Source organism: Ascaphus truei, chromosome 2, assembly GCF_040206685.1.
Source record: "Ascaphus truei isolate aAscTru1 chromosome 2, aAscTru1.hap1, whole genome shotgun sequence".
Lineage (NCBI taxonomy): Eukaryota > Metazoa > Chordata > Amphibia > Anura > Ascaphidae > Ascaphus > Ascaphus truei.
In genome coordinates this window covers 10,410,581-10,428,918 of record NC_134484.1, presented here as the reverse complement: position 1 = coordinate 10,428,918, position 18,338 = coordinate 10,410,581, and the positions used below count along the sequence as shown (strand labels likewise).

The following is an 18,338-nucleotide window of genomic DNA, read 5'->3' as shown; positions in this document are numbered from 1 at the left end:
AAGGGGAGCGCAGGATTTTCAAGACATGAGTAAGTAAAATGAAAAAAAAAATATATATATAATAGTGTAGCCAGTTAAATGATGATTCAACAATAATGTAGGGGTTAGTGTTCCACTCACAAGTTTCCCTTTAAAAGTGTGGCATATCAGAGATCCAATCTTTCTCTGATGGCAGCATTGATGTAGTTCACCAGTAGATGCAGAAGCTTCCCTCCAGTGTATCTTAAAATTAAGAGAGACTCAAGATGATTTAGTGTGTCTATATAGCAGTGGCTTGTCCAGCTATCTTTCTGCCCCTACTGTCATGTAAGTCCTGAGTAATGTGAAAGAGATATATATCTCTGGTGCCTAACACATATAAGTATATGTAGCAATAAAAAATATATACAACCAGGACTGGCGGATGATTCAAATCCCAGGATGGGCTCCAGATGGTAGAGGAGTCTTATAAAGGAAATAAAACAAAATAGAATACATAGCGGAATACTGCAGAGCTATAACAAAAATATATACAGACACATGGGCAAGACACACAATAAAACTATTGGAAGCTAAAACGAACAACAGGTGAACTGAAATAATTAAAAAAACATTTAATATCCAACACAAATGTGTAACACTGATGGTAGTTAATATCCTATGGAATAAGTCCCACTGAAGGTTCCTGTGCTTTAGATGAACTGCCCACTTACCAGATGGAAAGTGGTAGCAGGCGGTGGAGATATCCGAGAGTCTCCCCTCTCATCTGTGGCAGTTGTTCCCGGCCTCTCTCTTCGACACGGGCGGTCAAATGCTGTCTGGGCAGAGCGCCACTCCTAGTCTCACTGTTTCTCTGACCAGGTGGTCAGAGTCATATCTTGGGCAGCCGCCCTTATTCTATCACAATTTAATATCAGGTCACCATCACACTCGCTCATTATAGTGGGTGGATTCACATTTATTCACCCTTTCGATTTAGCGCTACCTATTCCTTTTCGTAAGTCCTGAGTAGTTACAGGCCGTGAAAGGCCATCCTGTGAGTTTACCCTCTCACGCAGCCTCTCTGATTGGCAGGAGAGGTGGTGACATTGGGTCTGTGTGACAACCAATGCTGTGGCAGATCTAGTGCCCTCCCTCCTGTCACAGAGAGGAGGCTCCCTAAATTATATTGGAGTGCGCCCCTGAGGTGAGGGATTTATTCCTACTTCCCCCTCCTTGGGTGAGGTTCCTCCTCACCCCTCCTGGGAAGAGGAGGTGCGACAGGAGTTCCAGCTTTCTCCTTCATGGGGAAAAGGAGCAAGACATGTGCTTAGCATGAGGTCTGTATTACTACCTGCTAGCCACTCACCATCCAAGGGCCTGAGCCCTTTCTCCAACCATATGCATACGCAGTGTCATCATCTAGCAGTGGCTGCACCAATAAAACCCTCATTTATATACCACTAGCTGGAGCGCGGTCCTTTAGCCAGGGGTGTTGGAGAACAAAGTGTCACGGTGGGAGGCTACTCGCAGCTGTACTGTGACCTACCGTGGCTGGAGGCGCTGACACCAGGATGGAAAGGACCTTGGAAGACTCTACCCTCCTACCCTCAACCCCCACACCATCGCGGGATACTCACATCTCCTGTTCCCTCGCAGGTACTAGCAGCAGTATCCAGAGCAAGGTCTCCCTGTACAAATGTGCACACACATTCTTGTGTAATATAAATGCACATTGGAACAGTGGGAGAGGGAGATCCCGGGTGTTTCTCTGCGGGTCCCTGCCTGCTCGATCACCGCTTCCATATTCTGACATCAGTTCTGGTGACGTCCGGTCTATGGGCAGAGGAAGCTGGGCTGGAATCTATTGGCTGCCAGGACTCTGAACTCCAGTACTCTAGTGCAAACAGTCGATTCAACGCGTTTCGCCGGAGCTTTGTCTGGAATCTTAACACATCCTACCACTTCTCAGTATTTATGCACATCTAGTGTCATTAATCAATTATCAAATCAATCTTAGCTATAATTATTCAAATAAATATATATACAATCTTGGCTGTTAGTGATATAGCGACATTCTCAAACATTATGTGTAGCACCTTTACCCTAACCCTATGTGAGATTGGGTCGCTACCTGTATGTTTCCTGGTGCTGTGCATACCTGTGAGGCAGAGTAGATCCAAGAAGGATCAAAAGATTCCCCACATGATTGCACTCAATGCTAGGATTGATTATCAAGACAACAATGGCCTCCCAAATAATTTTTACTGTAGATCAGTCAAAGGACCCATTGGGATTGGAAGATTAGAACAAAATAAAAAAATGTTTATTACATCAATAATAATTCAACACAATTAGGATTAAAAACATATATACAATATTAAAAATTCCCTGTTGTGGAGTGGATCATAGAGTCTTAGTTTATAATAGCGTACACCTAAAATAGGTTCAATAAACTCATGAAACTCTATAATGACATCTAAGACAAATCTGCAATAGTTTCCGCTCAGTTATATAAGTTTCAGTAGATTCTAGACTTTATATAAAATGGATGTACCTTTATCTTTAAACTATATACTGCAGCAAATCAAAGTAGTAATTGATAGTGTGAATTCAGTCTCTGGATAGATCTACCAAAGTAGCCACAAGGTAGTAATATCAAAGAGACTGTTAGCTTAGATGTGAAAGTAAATGCATATCTGTCTGTACATTGTATGTTATAGTAACCAAAATCTTGACATATACTTAGCACCCACAGTAACACATGTTGCAACAGTATATCCCAGATAGGAACTGTCACGGAAGACCAGTGCTTATTGACACATTTATTGGATTTACTGGATCCTTTGATTGACCAAGCGTGAAATAAAATAAATTGGTGACATTGTTTGTAGTTGGAAAATCTATCGGCACTCTATTTGTAAGAGTGGTTTGTCCCAGTTACCACCATGATGAAGTTATTTCCAATCACAAAACGCGTAGGGTTCATTTTTGCAAGCTGTGTCTCTCGGATCTTCTTGCACTCCACACAGCAACAACATGGAGACGGTCTGAAAGGTGGATCACAAGGGGCTACACTTACACCGGTGTCCACACCCTTAACAGGAGAAACAGAAAGACATTATCGGACAAGCGGCATTACTACAGTGCGTCCCACACCCCCAAAAGAGTGTGAATGCCTTTTTATATCTTGCCAAATGTGAGTTGAATGTTTTTAATAAATTGAATTACACTATGGGCGTTCTCTGCGCTTTCCTCTCTCTTTGTTTATGCATTTGCCAAAAAATGCATTGCTCGTCACTGTGCTTATCAATAGCCAGAAAGGGGCATAGATAAACACATTGGCAGTCCAATGAGCATCCTAAAAAAATAATAACACAATTACATAAAATGCAATCAATGTGTTTCCTACCTTTTGCCGGATTCATCCTCGTCATCCTACTGCAGCACCAACTCTTGACCCACGACGCAATGCTCAACAGCCTGATGCGAAGAAGTCCATGATCCTCTGTTGATTGGAGAGACGTCTCTGGTAAGTTGCTCCTTTCTTCTCTTCTTTGTAATCCAAAGGGGCCCGGAGATGATGTTCCGACAGCGTCTTGGGCTCAAATGAGAGGAGACTGGCCTTATATAAGGCCTGTGACCTCACATTTAACTGTCAAATGGTACATCCCCCAATCTGATTGGTTGGTGTACCATGTGACAGCTTCCATTTTTTTTAACGATGTGATGTCATCGTCAAGGGAGGGAAGCCACCCAATCAGGAAGGATATGCTTCCCTTCCTTTAAGATGATGTCACCATAAAAAAAATGGAAGCCATCACATTGTACTGTACACTAACCAATCGGATTGGTGGATATGCCATGTGATGGCTTCCATTTTTTTATGGGACGTCATCATAAAGGGAGGGAGGCATGCTACCTGATTAGCTATCTTCCCTCCCATTTTGATGATGTCACTCAAAAAAAGGAAAGATATCACATGGTATATCCACCAAACCGATTTGTCTGTGTACCATGTGATGGCTTCCATATTGTTTTTGCTGAAGTGACGTAATCTTAAAGGGAAGGAAGCATATGAAACCTGATTGGCTGGCTTCCCTCCCTTTAAGATGAAGTCACAGTCTTTTTTAAAAAAAAATGGAAGCTGTCACATGCCATCTCCTCCCATGCAAATGGTGTTAACCTTCTGATTTAATCCTGACCAACCTTAAAACTTGCCCCACAAATCAAGCATCCCAATAGCCTCTGGCTATTGTCCCACACCCACAGTTGCTCTTACCACCCATTGTGACCAAGCACTGCCATCCACAGCACTTATTCCCTCACCTCCTGTCTCTGTAAGTCTCCCATCATACCACTTAGATTGTAAGCTCTTCGGGGCAGAGATTTCCTTTCCTATTGTCTGATTTTGCTACGCTTAATGTATTATTAAAATTCCCTGTACTATATTCTTTGTGAAGCGCTGAGTTCAGTTTTTGTGCTATATAAATAAAGACATACAATACATGGTGCACCAGCCAATCAGATTGGGGGTATACTATTTGTAAAATGTGACATCACAGGCCTTGTATAAGGCCTGTCCTGTCTCATCTGAGCCCAAGAAGCCATTGGATCAACATCTCCGGGGAGCCTTTGGATAACAAAGAATAGAAGAAGAAAACAACAGAGACTCCTCTTCAATCAACAGAGGATCATGGACTTCTTCGCATCATCTTGATGAGGAGCATTGCGTCGTGGGTCAAGAGTTGGCGCTGCAGTAGGATAAGGCGGGTGAATCTCGGGAAATGTCAGAAACACATTGATTAGATTTTATTTAATTGTGTATTTTTTTTAGGATACCCATTGACTGCCAATGTGTTTATCTATGCCCCTTTCAGGGTATAGATAAACACATTGACAATCAATTCATTTGTTTGCAAATGTTTGGTTTTATTTCATTGTAATGTATTTTTTTTTTTTTTAGCTTGCCCATTCATTTTTATTGTGGCAATCCATGCCCATATTGTGGGCATGGCTTACCACAATCAATAGCTTTATTGGCAAATGTTTGTTTTTATATAAATGTCATTTATTTGTATTTATTTGTATTTGTGGTTACCCATTTATTGCCATTGTTGAAAACCATGCCCATATTGAGGGTGTAGTTGGCCCAGGGTGGGTGGTTAGGCCTCTCGGGTGGGTAGCAGGAGGGGTTAACCTCTTCATTACGTTAGCGGTTACCACCGCTATGGTAATGAGGGGGTTAACGCCTCTCGCAACCTTCCTGGTATGTCTAACTACCCATCCTTAGGCAACTTCCCCCTTCACCCACCCCCTCTACCCTCAATAAACCAGGTACTCTGTCTTAACCCCTTCATTGCCGCAGCAGCTAGCCGCTAAGGTAATGAAGCTGTTTTAATGTTATTTTTAATAAGAGTATTGAAGCAGGGGGTCTCCAGAGCTGAATCGCATTGATTTCAGCCTCAGGGAATCCCTGCTTCCTAAGTTACAGGCCCCGGTATGGGGTGCTGGTATCCACCGCCATGTTTCAATACTCCCACGTCACGTAACCCAGGACATTTAAATGCATACTGTAGGAGATACCGGCACCCCATACCGGGGCCTGTAACTCTGGAAGCAGGGGGTCCCCGAGGCTGAATTTAATGCGGTTCAACTCCGGAGACCCCCTGCTTCAATACTCTGTTAACATTAACATTAAAACTGTGCTATCGCCTGTGAGAGCTGTGCAGGGAGATGCAGCTCTCTGTGCAGGGAGATGGCCTGTAAGAACTGTGCAGGGAGATGCAGCTCTCTCTGTGCAGGGATATCTCCTGTAAGAGCTGTGCAGGGAGATACAGCTCTCTCTGTGCAGGGAGATCGGCTGTAAGAGCTATGCAGGGAGATGCAGCTCTCTCTGTGCAGGGAGATCGCCTGTAAGAGCTGCGCAGGGAGATGCAGCTCTCTGTGCAGGGAGATCGTCTGTAAGAGCTGTGCAGGGAGATGTAGCTCTCTCTGTGCAGGGAGATTGCCTGTAAGAGCTGTGCAGGGAGATGTAGCTCTCTCTGTGCAGGGAGATCGTCTGTAAGAGCTGTGTAGGGAGATGTGGCTCTCTCTGTGCAGGGAGATCGTCTGTAAGAGCTGTGCAGGGAGATGTAGCTCTCTGTGCAGGGAGATCGTCTGTAAGAGCTGTGCAGGGAGATGCAGCTCTCACTGTGCAGGGAGATTGCCTGTAAGAGCTGTGCAGGGAGATGTAGCTCTCTCTGTGCAGGGAGATCGTCTGTAAGAGCTGTGCAGGGAGATGCAGCTCTCTGTGCAGGGAGATTGCCTGTAAGAGCTGTGCAGGGAGATGTAGCTCTCTCTGTGTAGGCAGATCGCCTGTAAGAGCTGTGCAGGGAGATGCAGCTCTCTGTGCAGGGAGATTGCCTGTAAGAGCTGTGCAGGGAGATGTAGCTCTCTCTGTGTAGCTCTCCCAGGCTGCTGGAGCGACATTGCAATTTAAGCAAACACAAGCTAATGCAATGTTGCATTTTTTTTACCGAACTATAAAACGTGTGATTTATCTTAGTGAATACCGTTTTGAAACACATTTCTTATAGTGGGGTAAGAACATGCAAACCCGCTCAGTAATGCACTGAAATTACCGAAGTTTAGTGAAGAGCCCCTATGTGTTCCTGGAAGTAGCAGTCAACGGTTCCTATATCTCTGGTCACCGGGTCCATGGTCTTAACCCCATTTGTACAAAAAGAAGTAATCTCACCTAGAAAGCAGTGTTCTTCGTTACAGGCTATGCTGTGTCCGTCTTCAACCTGCGATCTTTTGCTAGTTCCTGTAACAGCAGGTTTAGGCCAAATCTATTGCTAAAGGAGAAGGGGGTTAATCAAGGCAAGTTTAGGGGAAAATTGACAGAGTATTAATATATGTGCCATGTATATACTGTTACACATACAGTATATCGAGAGCCCCGTAAAATGCAGAATACATGTGTGTCCCCAGAGGCCCACATGTGTACAGACTGTTATCTATGTTTTTATCTGGTCTACATAATTATGCTTTTAATTTGTAAATTTCACAGGAAAAAATGGTGTGGTCAGTTCCAGTAAAGGTCAGTTCCAGTAAAGGTCAGTTCCAGTAAAGGTCAGTTCCAGTAAAGGTCAGTTCCAGTAAAGGTCTTCTATTTGCATTGATATTGATCTATTATTTACCTTCTGGTCCATGCAACAGACAGCAATTCTCGAATATTCTTCATACACTTCTTCCCATCTACAATGCAGATTACTAATTACCAGTGGGTACAAACATGTCACTATGTTATATGACATAACTACTTACATATTATATATTCACGTTTAACCAGCTCAATGCTTTATGTTATACAGTGGGAGTTATGTGGGTTAAATATCAAAGCCTTCCATGTACAAATCCAGTGCAAAAAACTAGCACCAGATTTAATATATATATATCTCAAGTTTATTTTGTTTGATAAATGACAAAGGGTGGGGGGCCGTTTGGTTCCTTTCTCCCATGTAGTAACAACGCAGGGAGAGGGAGGAGGGGGTATGGTACCTTTTATTGGACCAGCAAGTAGTTGATACGTTACAACCTTTCCAACTTCTCAGGATCAGGGTTACCCGATAAAGGACCCTGAGAGGTTAGAAAGGTTGTAACGTATCAACTACTTGCTGGTCCAATAAAAAGGTACCATACCCCCTAATCCCTCTCCCTCCTGTGTTAATATTTGATAAATGTAAATTACGGGAAGATGGGGGAAAATAAGGGGTGGAAAGTGAGAAGAAAATGGGGGGGTGAAGACAGGAATAAAGGCTGGGGGAAACAAAAAACCCGGAATGAATAAAAATTGGCATGATGCAACATGCACAATAATGAACGCTTCCCTGTAGCGCGCCATTTTAATATATGCCCATTTGGATCTATTAAAACACTTACATACAGCGCCATTGAAAATATATCTATACATCCCAGAGGGGGACACAGGGAGGCTTCACTAAATCGTCGTGAGATGTTCTGGATTTATGCCCTTGGGACAATGGCACCCAGGTGCATGAATCAGGACTGGGAGGTGAAACACTTCCTCAATTGACAAAAACACCAGTCTAGTGTCCTCACTTCAGATGCAGGCATTGACCTATGTAGCATTCATTTGCCTTACACATCAAGATATATATTTGACAATACAATTCTTATGGAATCTAGTGTCTACTCATATATAGATCTTATTATACCAATCTAGATATTAGTCCGTCAAGAAGACTAATAATTATTGTTCCAAAAGTATATATGCACCATACAAAATCAATTCTTTCTGTTTATTCACCATATTTAGTGTACCCTTAGTTATCACATTAATTAAGATATATGGGGTCAATATTAGTTTCCCCACATGGTGAAATAAATATGGCATTCACAGATACGACTGATCATTATATCTCAACATGGAGTATAATAGGGACAAATTGTCTTATACCTGGGGATAAATGTATTGCTATGATTAATTATGACATATTGGCAATACAACACTAAATGATTGCCCTTTAATAGATTCTGTGATCTCCATTGCAGCTAAAAGATTTGCTATACAATGTTTAATTGTTCATGTCTGTTGTGTATGTTTTTATTATTATTGTGCATGTTGCATCATGCCAATCTTTATTCATTCCGGTTTTTTTGTTTCCCCCAGCCTTTATTCCTGTCTTCACCCCCCCATTTTCTTCTCACTTTCCACCCCTTATTTTCCCCCATCTTCCCGTAATTTTCTCTCCCTCTCCCTCTCCCCCTCCTCCTCCTCCCCCCCTTCCCCACACCCCTCCCATACGATTATATATTCATCCTCACAGAACACAGAGACGGGCAGTTCAGAGCATTTGTTTATTTTTGTTGCTTAGCAACGTCACGTTGAAGGAGGGGATGTACGCGCAGCTACCAACATGCGCGTCATTACCCGGCTCAGAACACACTCGCGGCATATGGCTGCTGATTGGCTAATAGTACCAACCAATTAGGGGGTAGTTCGGCGATTTTCGCGCCAAATACACGCAGCGCGAAGACGCAGGTGGGAGGGGCTTACCCTTTAAAGATGGGGGAATCAAACGGCACGAATCAACTCTATGATTAAGGACTTTGTGGGTCCGAAACGCATAAGAGTGTATCCCCCATACCATGCTTCATTAATAAAGTTTAATTTTTAACCTACACCTTGCTGGTCTCCTGTATCTACCAAGCTGTGCACCGCTGGAATCCAGGGATTTCTACCACAACATTGACTATGGAGCGTTGATGCACGCAACCAAGGAAGCAGACCTCAGTGAGTATTGTTTTTCTCCCCAAGAGGAGACTTGATGACCGGTAACAGTGCTGCAGCCGCAGTGTCCTGCATGGCAATATTCCACACACCCATGGTATGTTATACCTTCATTTTATATCTTTATTGATACATGGATCATCTCACTCTGCCAGTGATTTGTTAGTGGTTGTTATCTGGCTGCCTCTACATAGCACTGGGTCCAATATCTCACTGTATGGTTAAAACTGGCTTCACACCTATATGGACTGCATATATTCATATGACTGGAGTTCAGAATTGGATTGAGCACTGCTATTGGGACGTATGCCCCAAACCACCGATTGATAAATGTAAGTCTGTAAACAACTCCCTGGGTTTCCGAAATGAAACATATCTTACGTTATGAAACAAATGTTAAAAACCGTTACCTTATTATTTATTTGCCATATTTCAATACTTAATAATAATAATACTTATACTGTATATGTTTTGGATGCAGCTCTAAACATAACATGTAACTACAGTATAAAACTACTGCACTTTCTATTACATTCAGTTTAGGTTCTAAGATTATCATTGAAAAACAACTAATTATAGTGTCATGTCCCATGGGTAAAGGAAGATATTTTGATGTTGAATTTCGGAATATTAATGTAGCCATGCCATCTGTGGCTACTAGTTTGTTTCCCTCCTGGCAGTAAGCCCTGGTACAAGCAGGCCTTGCTAGTAGTTCATATGTTTTTTTTCCCCCTCCTGGGTCCTGCATTTGAGTTACAGTGGGAGGTGGTGACATCAGGCCTGGGCATGACCTATCATGATTCAGACCTGGTGCCCTCCTCCTGGCTACACTTAAGGGCAGGCACCGCCCAAATTTAGCAGTGCCTTTGCCCACTTGAGGAAGTCAGGTCACACAGTGGAAAGGCTGATTATTGGCCTTCTCCAGTCCTCTTCCCTCCGGGGAGAGTGAGTGTGGACCATACCTCTGCTTCTGCTAGGGAGGCAGGGAAAAGCTAATATGGTTGTGGGTGCCCTTGTCCTGAAGTAACGGTCCAGGGACCATCCTTCTGTGGTAGCTGAGAAGTACTGCATCGGGCAGTAGTCTGCCTTGGTACTGTGCTCAACAGAAGACAATTAACCGTTCCTCTTTGCATATACCTCCTGCCTGGTGCGTGACCTTACTGGGGGGAGAGGTAATAGTTCTACCATTGGAGATCACCTTCAGTTCCTGGAGCCAATGGCAGATGGAGGCGCTGCAATGCTAAAGAGATATGTAGGGTATGAACCCCAGAAGCCTAGTTCTGTGTCCCCACTACCACCGGCGGATGACTCAGCCCTCCTGTTACCAGCAGGTATCATGCACCACACGACCAGTAATGGCCAAATCTCCCACCGGGTGGAAATTCTGAATCCTCCACTTCTCGCCAAAATACCAAATTATATTTGAAGATAAAAAATTTTTTGGTGATGCCTACTGTGACCTTTTTCCTTTCTGGTAGTAAATAAATGGATCTTGTTTTTCCTGTAGGAAATACTGTTTTTTTTTAATGTAGTTCATATGATTTGAAATCGCCTGATCTCCCATGTTAGAAGAGCCCCACATGGCTCCAAGCAGGGCTGCCAACAGGGGGGGTCTGCTGGGGTTGGGATCCCAGGCCCGGTGCGTCAGGGGGCCCCCTGCGCAGCCATGCCAGTGTAATAATAATAAAAAGTGTCATTAAAAAAAATGCCACGGGTATGGCGGTGGCGGTACGATCGGGTCCTCTGACTTGTTGCGCAACAAACCGTCCGGCGATCCCCTTGCGCATGCACAGAGGTCTCGGTGCGCATGCGCAGTGAAGCATGGTGGACCTGCTCCCCCCCGCTCCCAACGTGGGACGGTTGGGTAGCGCCTGGGCAAGCCATTGCCGTGACTGTGTGCAAATTATGCGACCTTAAAGATTTTTGTGTGTTTTTGCCTTTCTCGGGGTGCTGGGACCAGGAGATTTCTAGGCTGTAAGTTCCAGGGTGGGTTTGCCGGAGAAAGCCTTGACAGAATGTGGCTATGTAGCGGGATTCCAAAGTTACAGGATACCCCAACGATGTATCCGGGAATCAAGTAAGATTCTCGGATATATCAAAGCACTTTGCTCCGGGCAAACTCCTACACTGAAAACTTTCTTGCGACTCACCGCCAGGATTCCTGCTTGTCAGGGTTCTGCTCGCCACAAACCAGGACCGGACCGCGAGGCTGAGGTGGGGTTGTAAAAGCACCGACCTGAGACCGCGCAGGCTGATCCGGATTGCGCAGTTCGTTGTCGTACATCGCAGGATCAGGATAGGAGAAGACAGCGTCGTCGTTGTACAAGCCAGGGTCAGGGCTGGAGATATCAGGATAAACATTGTTCAAGCAAGAGTTTGGCAACATGTAGTCAGGAGAGCCCCGCTTCAGCTTAGGAGCGCGGGGTTGGGCTTTGCGCGAGCGACGACCATGGCCCATGGTGCTGGTCACAGGAGATGGAAAGCAGACCAGCGTAGCACACCGCTTAGCTGCACGGGTGAACCAGTGCTACAGCGCAAGAGTCCTGAGCGGCCTGGGGAATCCTCTGTAACAGCGCAGGAACCAGGACACGGCCTCTCTAGATTAGGGAAAGAGTAGGCCCCAGGAACCAGGAAGCTATAGAAAGACAGGGAAACCACCGCTGCAGTGCAGGAATCCAAGAAGCTGAAGGACGCAGGGACGAAACCTCCGCTTCAGTGCAGGAATCCAGGAAGCTGAAGACATAGGGGATACCTTTGCTTCAGCGCAGGAGAACAAGCGGGAGCTTGAAGGAAGCTGAAGGACGCAGGGCGGAACCTCCGTATCAGCATAGGAGAACAAGCGGCTTGAAGGAAGCTGAAGGACGCAGGGCGGAACCTGGTATCAGCATAGGAGAACAAGCGGCTTGAAGGAAGCTGAAGGACGCAGGGCGGAACCTGGTATCAGCAAAGGAGAACAAGCGAGGGCTTGTGGCAAAACAGTAGACATCCAGTTAGGACTATGCTCGGCAAGGAGCATTATGGGAAAGCAATACTTAAAGGCCAGCGGGCCAATCCCCGGGTACTGCTCCAAATGAGTGAATGCAAGTCTATGTTGCAGTGATAGGCTGCACAGCTGCAATAGATACCAGAGGGAGTGTGTATTGCTTTGGTGAGTGAATCCAGGCTGCAGCAAACATCAGGAGAGGTGCTCCAGGACTGCACAGATCTGCAAGGTAAGGCAACCAGTAAACCGCGGAGCGGATTCCTTACAGTACCCCCCCCTTCACGCGAGACCTCCGGGCGAACATGAGCACACATAGAGTTGGGGGACCGGGAATTGTTGCTGAACCGTCTAGGATTGGGGGTAGAGTCGTGGTCCAGAGACTCGTGGTTACTCCTTAGTGTACCCCCACCCCACGGTGAAAACTGCGGCCAGACAGGACCATCCATGGGTCTTGGAGACATCGAGTTGTTCCTAAAGTTCTTTAGGTGGAAAGGGGATCCGTAAACGAGCAGTTCCTTGGTGAGTACAGTTCTAGGAAATGAGAGTGGTAGAAGAAACATTCTTGGTACATGGCTCGCCCCGCAAAATGACTTGGAAATCCAGGGCTGTGAAGAACCAGAGAGTTCCAGAGCAGAAACGGCAGAAGAACCCCTACAGGAAGCCCAGTCTTTAATAAATGAACCGGAATCTAGGATCAGCGACCCTGATAGTTGATCGAATACACCAGGAGGAACTTTGTAACAGAAAAAGTCTTGGCTGACCACTGCATGTTGGAATTTGCGAAGAATTTTTCCTCTAGAAGGCTCCCAGGTAATGGTTAGTAAGGGTATAGGTTGGTTGGAAGCATCTCCCGGTATTGGTATGGAAGATGACAAGGCAAGCAGTAAACCAGGCATAGGGACCGAAATCTTGGGATACGTACAGAGTATTTCCAACTGAGAGGAAATAACAGGGGCAACCGAAAATTCCGAGGGACAAAACCATGGTTTAGCAGGAGCAGAGAAGCAAACAACAATAGAGCTCTCCAATACTGGGAAATCTTCATTGGGAGATAATATTGTCAGTGAATCAGGAATAGTCCTTGGGATCTTCAAATCAGTAGCTTGAGAAAAAGGCAGAGCCAGGGTAGTGGTGGGAGGGAAGCTAACATCAGAAGCTGAAGTCTGTACCTCAGTGACAGGGCCCTGAGAATCAACAAGCAGCAAGTATGAACTATGAAAACTCTTAATAACAGGCACCTTAGGAGTACAAGGAGTCTTTTCCGAAACTGCAATGGCCCTAACCACAGGGGTACCTAACCTGACAAAAACATGAATTGGTGTGTTTTCTAGTGCAAAATCTCTGATCACAGGACTCCTAACCGATAGTGAGGGTGTCTGGGTTTGATTAGAGAAAAAATCAGATGTATTGATAAGTGACTTAGAAACAATTACTGAGGTTTTAGATTTGCTGGACATGTGAGAAAAAATACCCTTTAAGACAGGAGTTTTCATTTCTTCCCAGAGTAACCCCATGTTTGCTGGGGCATATTTAGACACAGTACTGAGGGACTGGGTTTCAGCAAAGGCAGGACAGCTAAATAGCTCAGATTTAAACCCCAGGACTTGTAATATATGCATGGTGACCTCAGACAGTACTAAGGAAGTGACCACAGATATGCTGATCCCTGGAGAATTAGCCTGGAGAGAGAAATCAGGGGGACCCCCAGACAGGATACTCATTGTAGAAAGAGCTTCAGAATCAGAAGGAGAATCATTACCTCTCAGAGTCTCAAAACTAGTAAGACACAATTCAGCGAAAAGGGAAACAGAGTGCAAGCTTTTTACTAATCTATATGAAAAAGCGTCCCTTTTGGGAGAAAACCGTGCGTCAGCAAACATTCCTGGGAACACAATATGAACCCCAGGAGGGACATACAGACTACTGTACGCCTTTAACCCTAAGCTTAAAGAGGAGGAGAACTCAGACAGTACACGGGGGTTAATCATAACTGTACTGGTCTCTGAAGTAGGTATTTGGTAAGGAATATCTGGGAAACCAGAAATTACTGCAGACTCCATGATGTGGGAACTATGCGCTGAAGCAGGGATCACCGCTATGTGGCGACAGGCTGGTTCAGTGAAATACCCGGGAGAAGGAACTCTGCGACCAAGCTTAGGGAAAAACCTGACTCCTGAATACATTTATCAGGAACCAGAACTTTAGCCGAAGTCTCCGGAGACGAAACTGCGGAAACTTGAGCTGAAGCAGGGGATTTATAGCAAAGAATATCTAAGGACTCCATACGGTTATGGGAATCCCTCAATGCAACCTCTGCTGTCTGACTTGTGGACTCATTCTCTGAGGCTAAAATGAAGGCATTAACTTGGAGGCAGCAAGAATTTACAGGGGTTAATGCAGACAATGCCTGAGAGTAAAACATAGGTAATCTTCTCTCTGTATTAGGACAGACCAGGAATCTCTCCTCTGGAGCTAGGGGCGTGACCATGGCTGACAGAGAACAGGGATTTACCAAAGGAAACTCAGAGAGCTTCCCCACAGAGGTTAATACAGAAATAACCCTGGGAACAGAACTTAGGGATTCTTTCTCTGACGGGGAAAGCGCACAGGACTGCCTAGCAGAGTTTAAAGCTGGAAAACCCTCAAGAGCTGGAGTGACAGATTCGAAGTTAGAAATAGGGGAACAAAGGGACTTATTCTCTGATAGTAGAACCTTAGTGTTGGCTAGTGAAACATATGTATTCTCCAGGGGAACCTCACAGGACTGCTCGGCAGGGGTTAAAGCTGGAAAACCCTCAAGACCTAGAGAAAGGACTTCTGAGCTAGAAATAGGAGAACTAATGAACTTATTCTCTGATACAAGAACATTAGTGCTGGGTAGAGCAACATATGTATTCTCCAGGGGAACCTCACAGGACTGATCGGCAGTGGTTAACGTAAACCTATCATTGGTGTCAGGGAACCCGGCCATACAATCAGAGCTAGGGACTGTGGCAATCACTACGCTGGGAGATATTGGTAATGGTTCCGTTTGGTCATCTCCTGGAGAGGGAGATACGTCCCCCGGTTTAGCAACAGGACTGGCAGCCGAGGGAAACCGCCAAAGGACGGCGTTAGCGGCCAAGAGACGATCCTGTTTTAACAAGCAATCATCCAATACACAGGAAAGTAAATGCAGCGTCTCGTGAGCGAGAGCCACCATGACGGAAGGGTCCGGGAGTGTTACAGGAATGTCCAATGATAAAGCCAGAGCATTGAGTGTACTACAGGCGTTGACCAGTTCCACAGGGCTCACCTTATCCCCAGTTAAAGGGGAATCAGGGGAGAAAACACTGTTTGCACTGGCCAAAACACTGGCCAGATACTGTTTTAAGTCTCTGAGGCAGTAAGCCTTATAAACCAGATTATTACGGCATTTCTTTTGCAAGGGAGTCAAGCCCTCCGACATACTGCACCGACACACTTTATTCGAGCAAATACCCAATATGTACCTGGCAGATACCTGGAATGCGCCGCTCCTCACCTCTGACAATCCCCGTTGCGTTTGCCTTCCCAGCCTGGGTTCATGCCTGGCTGACGGGCGGCTGATCTGTTAAATGATAATGATTAGGATTTAATAGGCTGCAATGCTTCGCGTGTCTACCAGATGGCATAAATTCATGAATTGTAATGCAGTATATATATATATACTGTGCAGTATTGCAGCCAGCGGGAATAAAATGCTTCAATCCCTGCCTGGAAAATAACCCAATGCACTCGGGCAGAAAACAGTCACAAACCTCAATATACCCGGGTATACCCGAATTCGTGGGACTAGCCGAGCTCGAATAAAGTGTGTCGCCAGTGTAAACGAATCTTCCATCAGGGGTATTATATCGCACAAATAATCATTCTCAAACTGGGACTGGTCTACAGGCCGGGACAGTTTTTTTAGGAAAAAACTTACCAACCCGCACCTCAGCGGGGTCCGAGTTTGTGCGGCCGAGCATACTGTCAGGGTTCTGCTCGCCACAAACCAGGACCGGACCGCGAGGCTGAGGTGGGGTTGTAAAAGCACCGACCTGAGACCGCGCAGGCTGATCCGGATTGCGCAGTTCGTTGTCGTACATCGCAGGATCAGGATAGGAGAAGACAGCGTCGTCGTTGTACAAGCCAGGGTCAGGGCTGGAGATATCAGGATAAACATTGTTCAAGCAAGAGTTTGGCAACATGTAGTCAGGAGAGCCCCGCTTCAGCTTAGGAGCGTGGGGTTGGGCTTTGCGTGAGCGACGACCATGGCCCATGGTGCTGGTCACAGGAGATGGAAAGCAGACCAGCGTAGCACACCGCTTAGCTGCACGGGTGAACCAGTGCTACAGCGCAAGAGTCCTGAGCGGCCTGGGGAATCCTCTGTAACAGCGCAGGAACCAGGACACGGCCTCTCTAGATTAGGGAAAGAGTAGGCCCCAGGAACCAGGAAGCTATAGAAAGACAGGGAAACCACCGCTGCAGTGCAGGAATCCAAGAAGCTGAAGGACGCAGGGACGAAACCTCCGCTTCAGTGCAGGAATCCAGGAAGCTGAAGACATAGGGGATACCTTTGCTTCAGCGCAGGAGAACAAGCGGGAGCATGAAGGAAGCTGAAGGACGCAGGGCGGAACCTCCGTATCAGCATAGGAGAACAAGCGGCTTGAAGGAAGCTGAAGGACGCAGGGCGGAACCTGGTATCAGCATAGGAGAACAAGCGGCTTGAAGGAAGCTGAAGGACGCAGGGCAGAACCTGGTATCAGCAAAGGAGAACAAGCGAGGGCTTGTGGCAAAACAGTAGACATCCAGTTAGGACTATGCTCGGCAAGGAGCATTATGGGAAAGCAATACTTAAAGGCCAGCGGGCCAATCCCCGGCGGGGGTATGAAGGTACTGCTCCAAATGAGTGAATGCAAGTCTATGTTGCAGTGATAGGCTGCACAGCTGCAATAGATACCAGAGGGAGTGTGTATTGCTTTGGTGAGTGAATCCAGGCTGCAGCAAACATCAGGAGAGGTGCTCCAGGACTGCACAGATCTGCAAGGTAAGGCAACCAGTAAACCGCTGAGCGGATTCCTTACACTGCTGCAGCATGATCCAGACAAGGTAAACGGGGCATTGTTGCAGGGTAGATGCAACCACACATTTGTGTTCTTGCAAAGGCTTATTTGTTGAGCCTTAAAAATATGGAACACAAAAAGAAAGCGGCTTCTTTTCAGCATATAAAACAGAAAATAAGTCCTGAGCGGGGGTTGGCCCTTTTCCCAACAAGTTCTGTTTAGATTCCAGCGTAACAGTCTAGCAAACAGTTCATCAAAATAGTATAGTGCAGACAGACCTTAGCAGTAGTTCTCCCTCAGCAATTCAGTATCTCTCACTGGATCAGACAGGCTGCATGTGTGTGCAGCCTGTTTTTTTTTTAAAGCTCCTTGATGATGCAGCTGAGACCAGACTAATTGACAAGACCTTCCCAGCTGAAAGTTAACCCGGTGATTGCTGCACTGCAGACCTAAACATAGGTCTGCCAGGCAGATAGCTGGTGACGTTTATTCACCCTGTCACAGGCATGAAGGGGTTAATGTATACCTGCAACATACAGGGGGTCCCTACTAAAATGGGGGATGCACAGGTACATGCCCAGGTACCCTGAACCTAGAATAGGGGTTATGGGGATGCCAGGTTGCCGCATGCCCCCTTACAGACTGAGAAAAGGTGCCCTCCTGGCTTTACAATACCGGCAAATTGGCGATTGGCTGGCAGGAGACTTCCCACGCTCTCATAGGCTGTAGAGGTTGGTGAATGAGAGCCTGAAAGCCTTAAGAGGGCTTGCAGTCAATCAGGAGCGCGGATTCCAAGTGCCAAACCAACAGCGGCAAATTCAAATACGCTCTGGACTGAATTATACGCGAGCCAGCTTCAAAGATTTTGAACTCAGAAGAGTTTCGAAGTCCCGCTTTTGAGAACGTAGCGGTCGCGTCTGGCATTGCATGCCGAAAACAGTTCCAGGACTTTTGTGAGTAACTACCGGTCATTGGAAAGTGCTCTAAAAAGGCCATATTGGTGAATATCGTTCCAGAAATTGATTTATTCGTT

At 45.9% G+C, this 18,338-nt stretch overlaps 1 protein-coding gene across 1 annotated transcript in view; it reads right to left on the bottom strand.

The window, feature by feature from the left end:
* Nucleotides 1-2,254: 2,254 nt before the first annotated feature.
* The window catches only part of LOC142488469 (uncharacterized), a 29,884-nt gene continuing 13,800 nt past the window's right edge, over nucleotides 2,255-18,338 (bottom strand). Inside the window, exons 5-7 of the mRNA XM_075588991.1 lie at nucleotides 7,143-7,200; nucleotides 6,698-6,797; nucleotides 2,255-3,055 (exon numbers count right to left, since the gene is read on the bottom strand). Of these exons, the coding sequence (XP_075445106.1) occupies nucleotides 6,725-6,797; nucleotides 7,143-7,200 (131 nt within the window). The 3' untranslated portion in view covers nucleotides 2,255-3,055; nucleotides 6,698-6,724. The remainder of the gene's footprint in view (nucleotides 3,056-6,697; nucleotides 6,798-7,142; nucleotides 7,201-18,338) is intronic.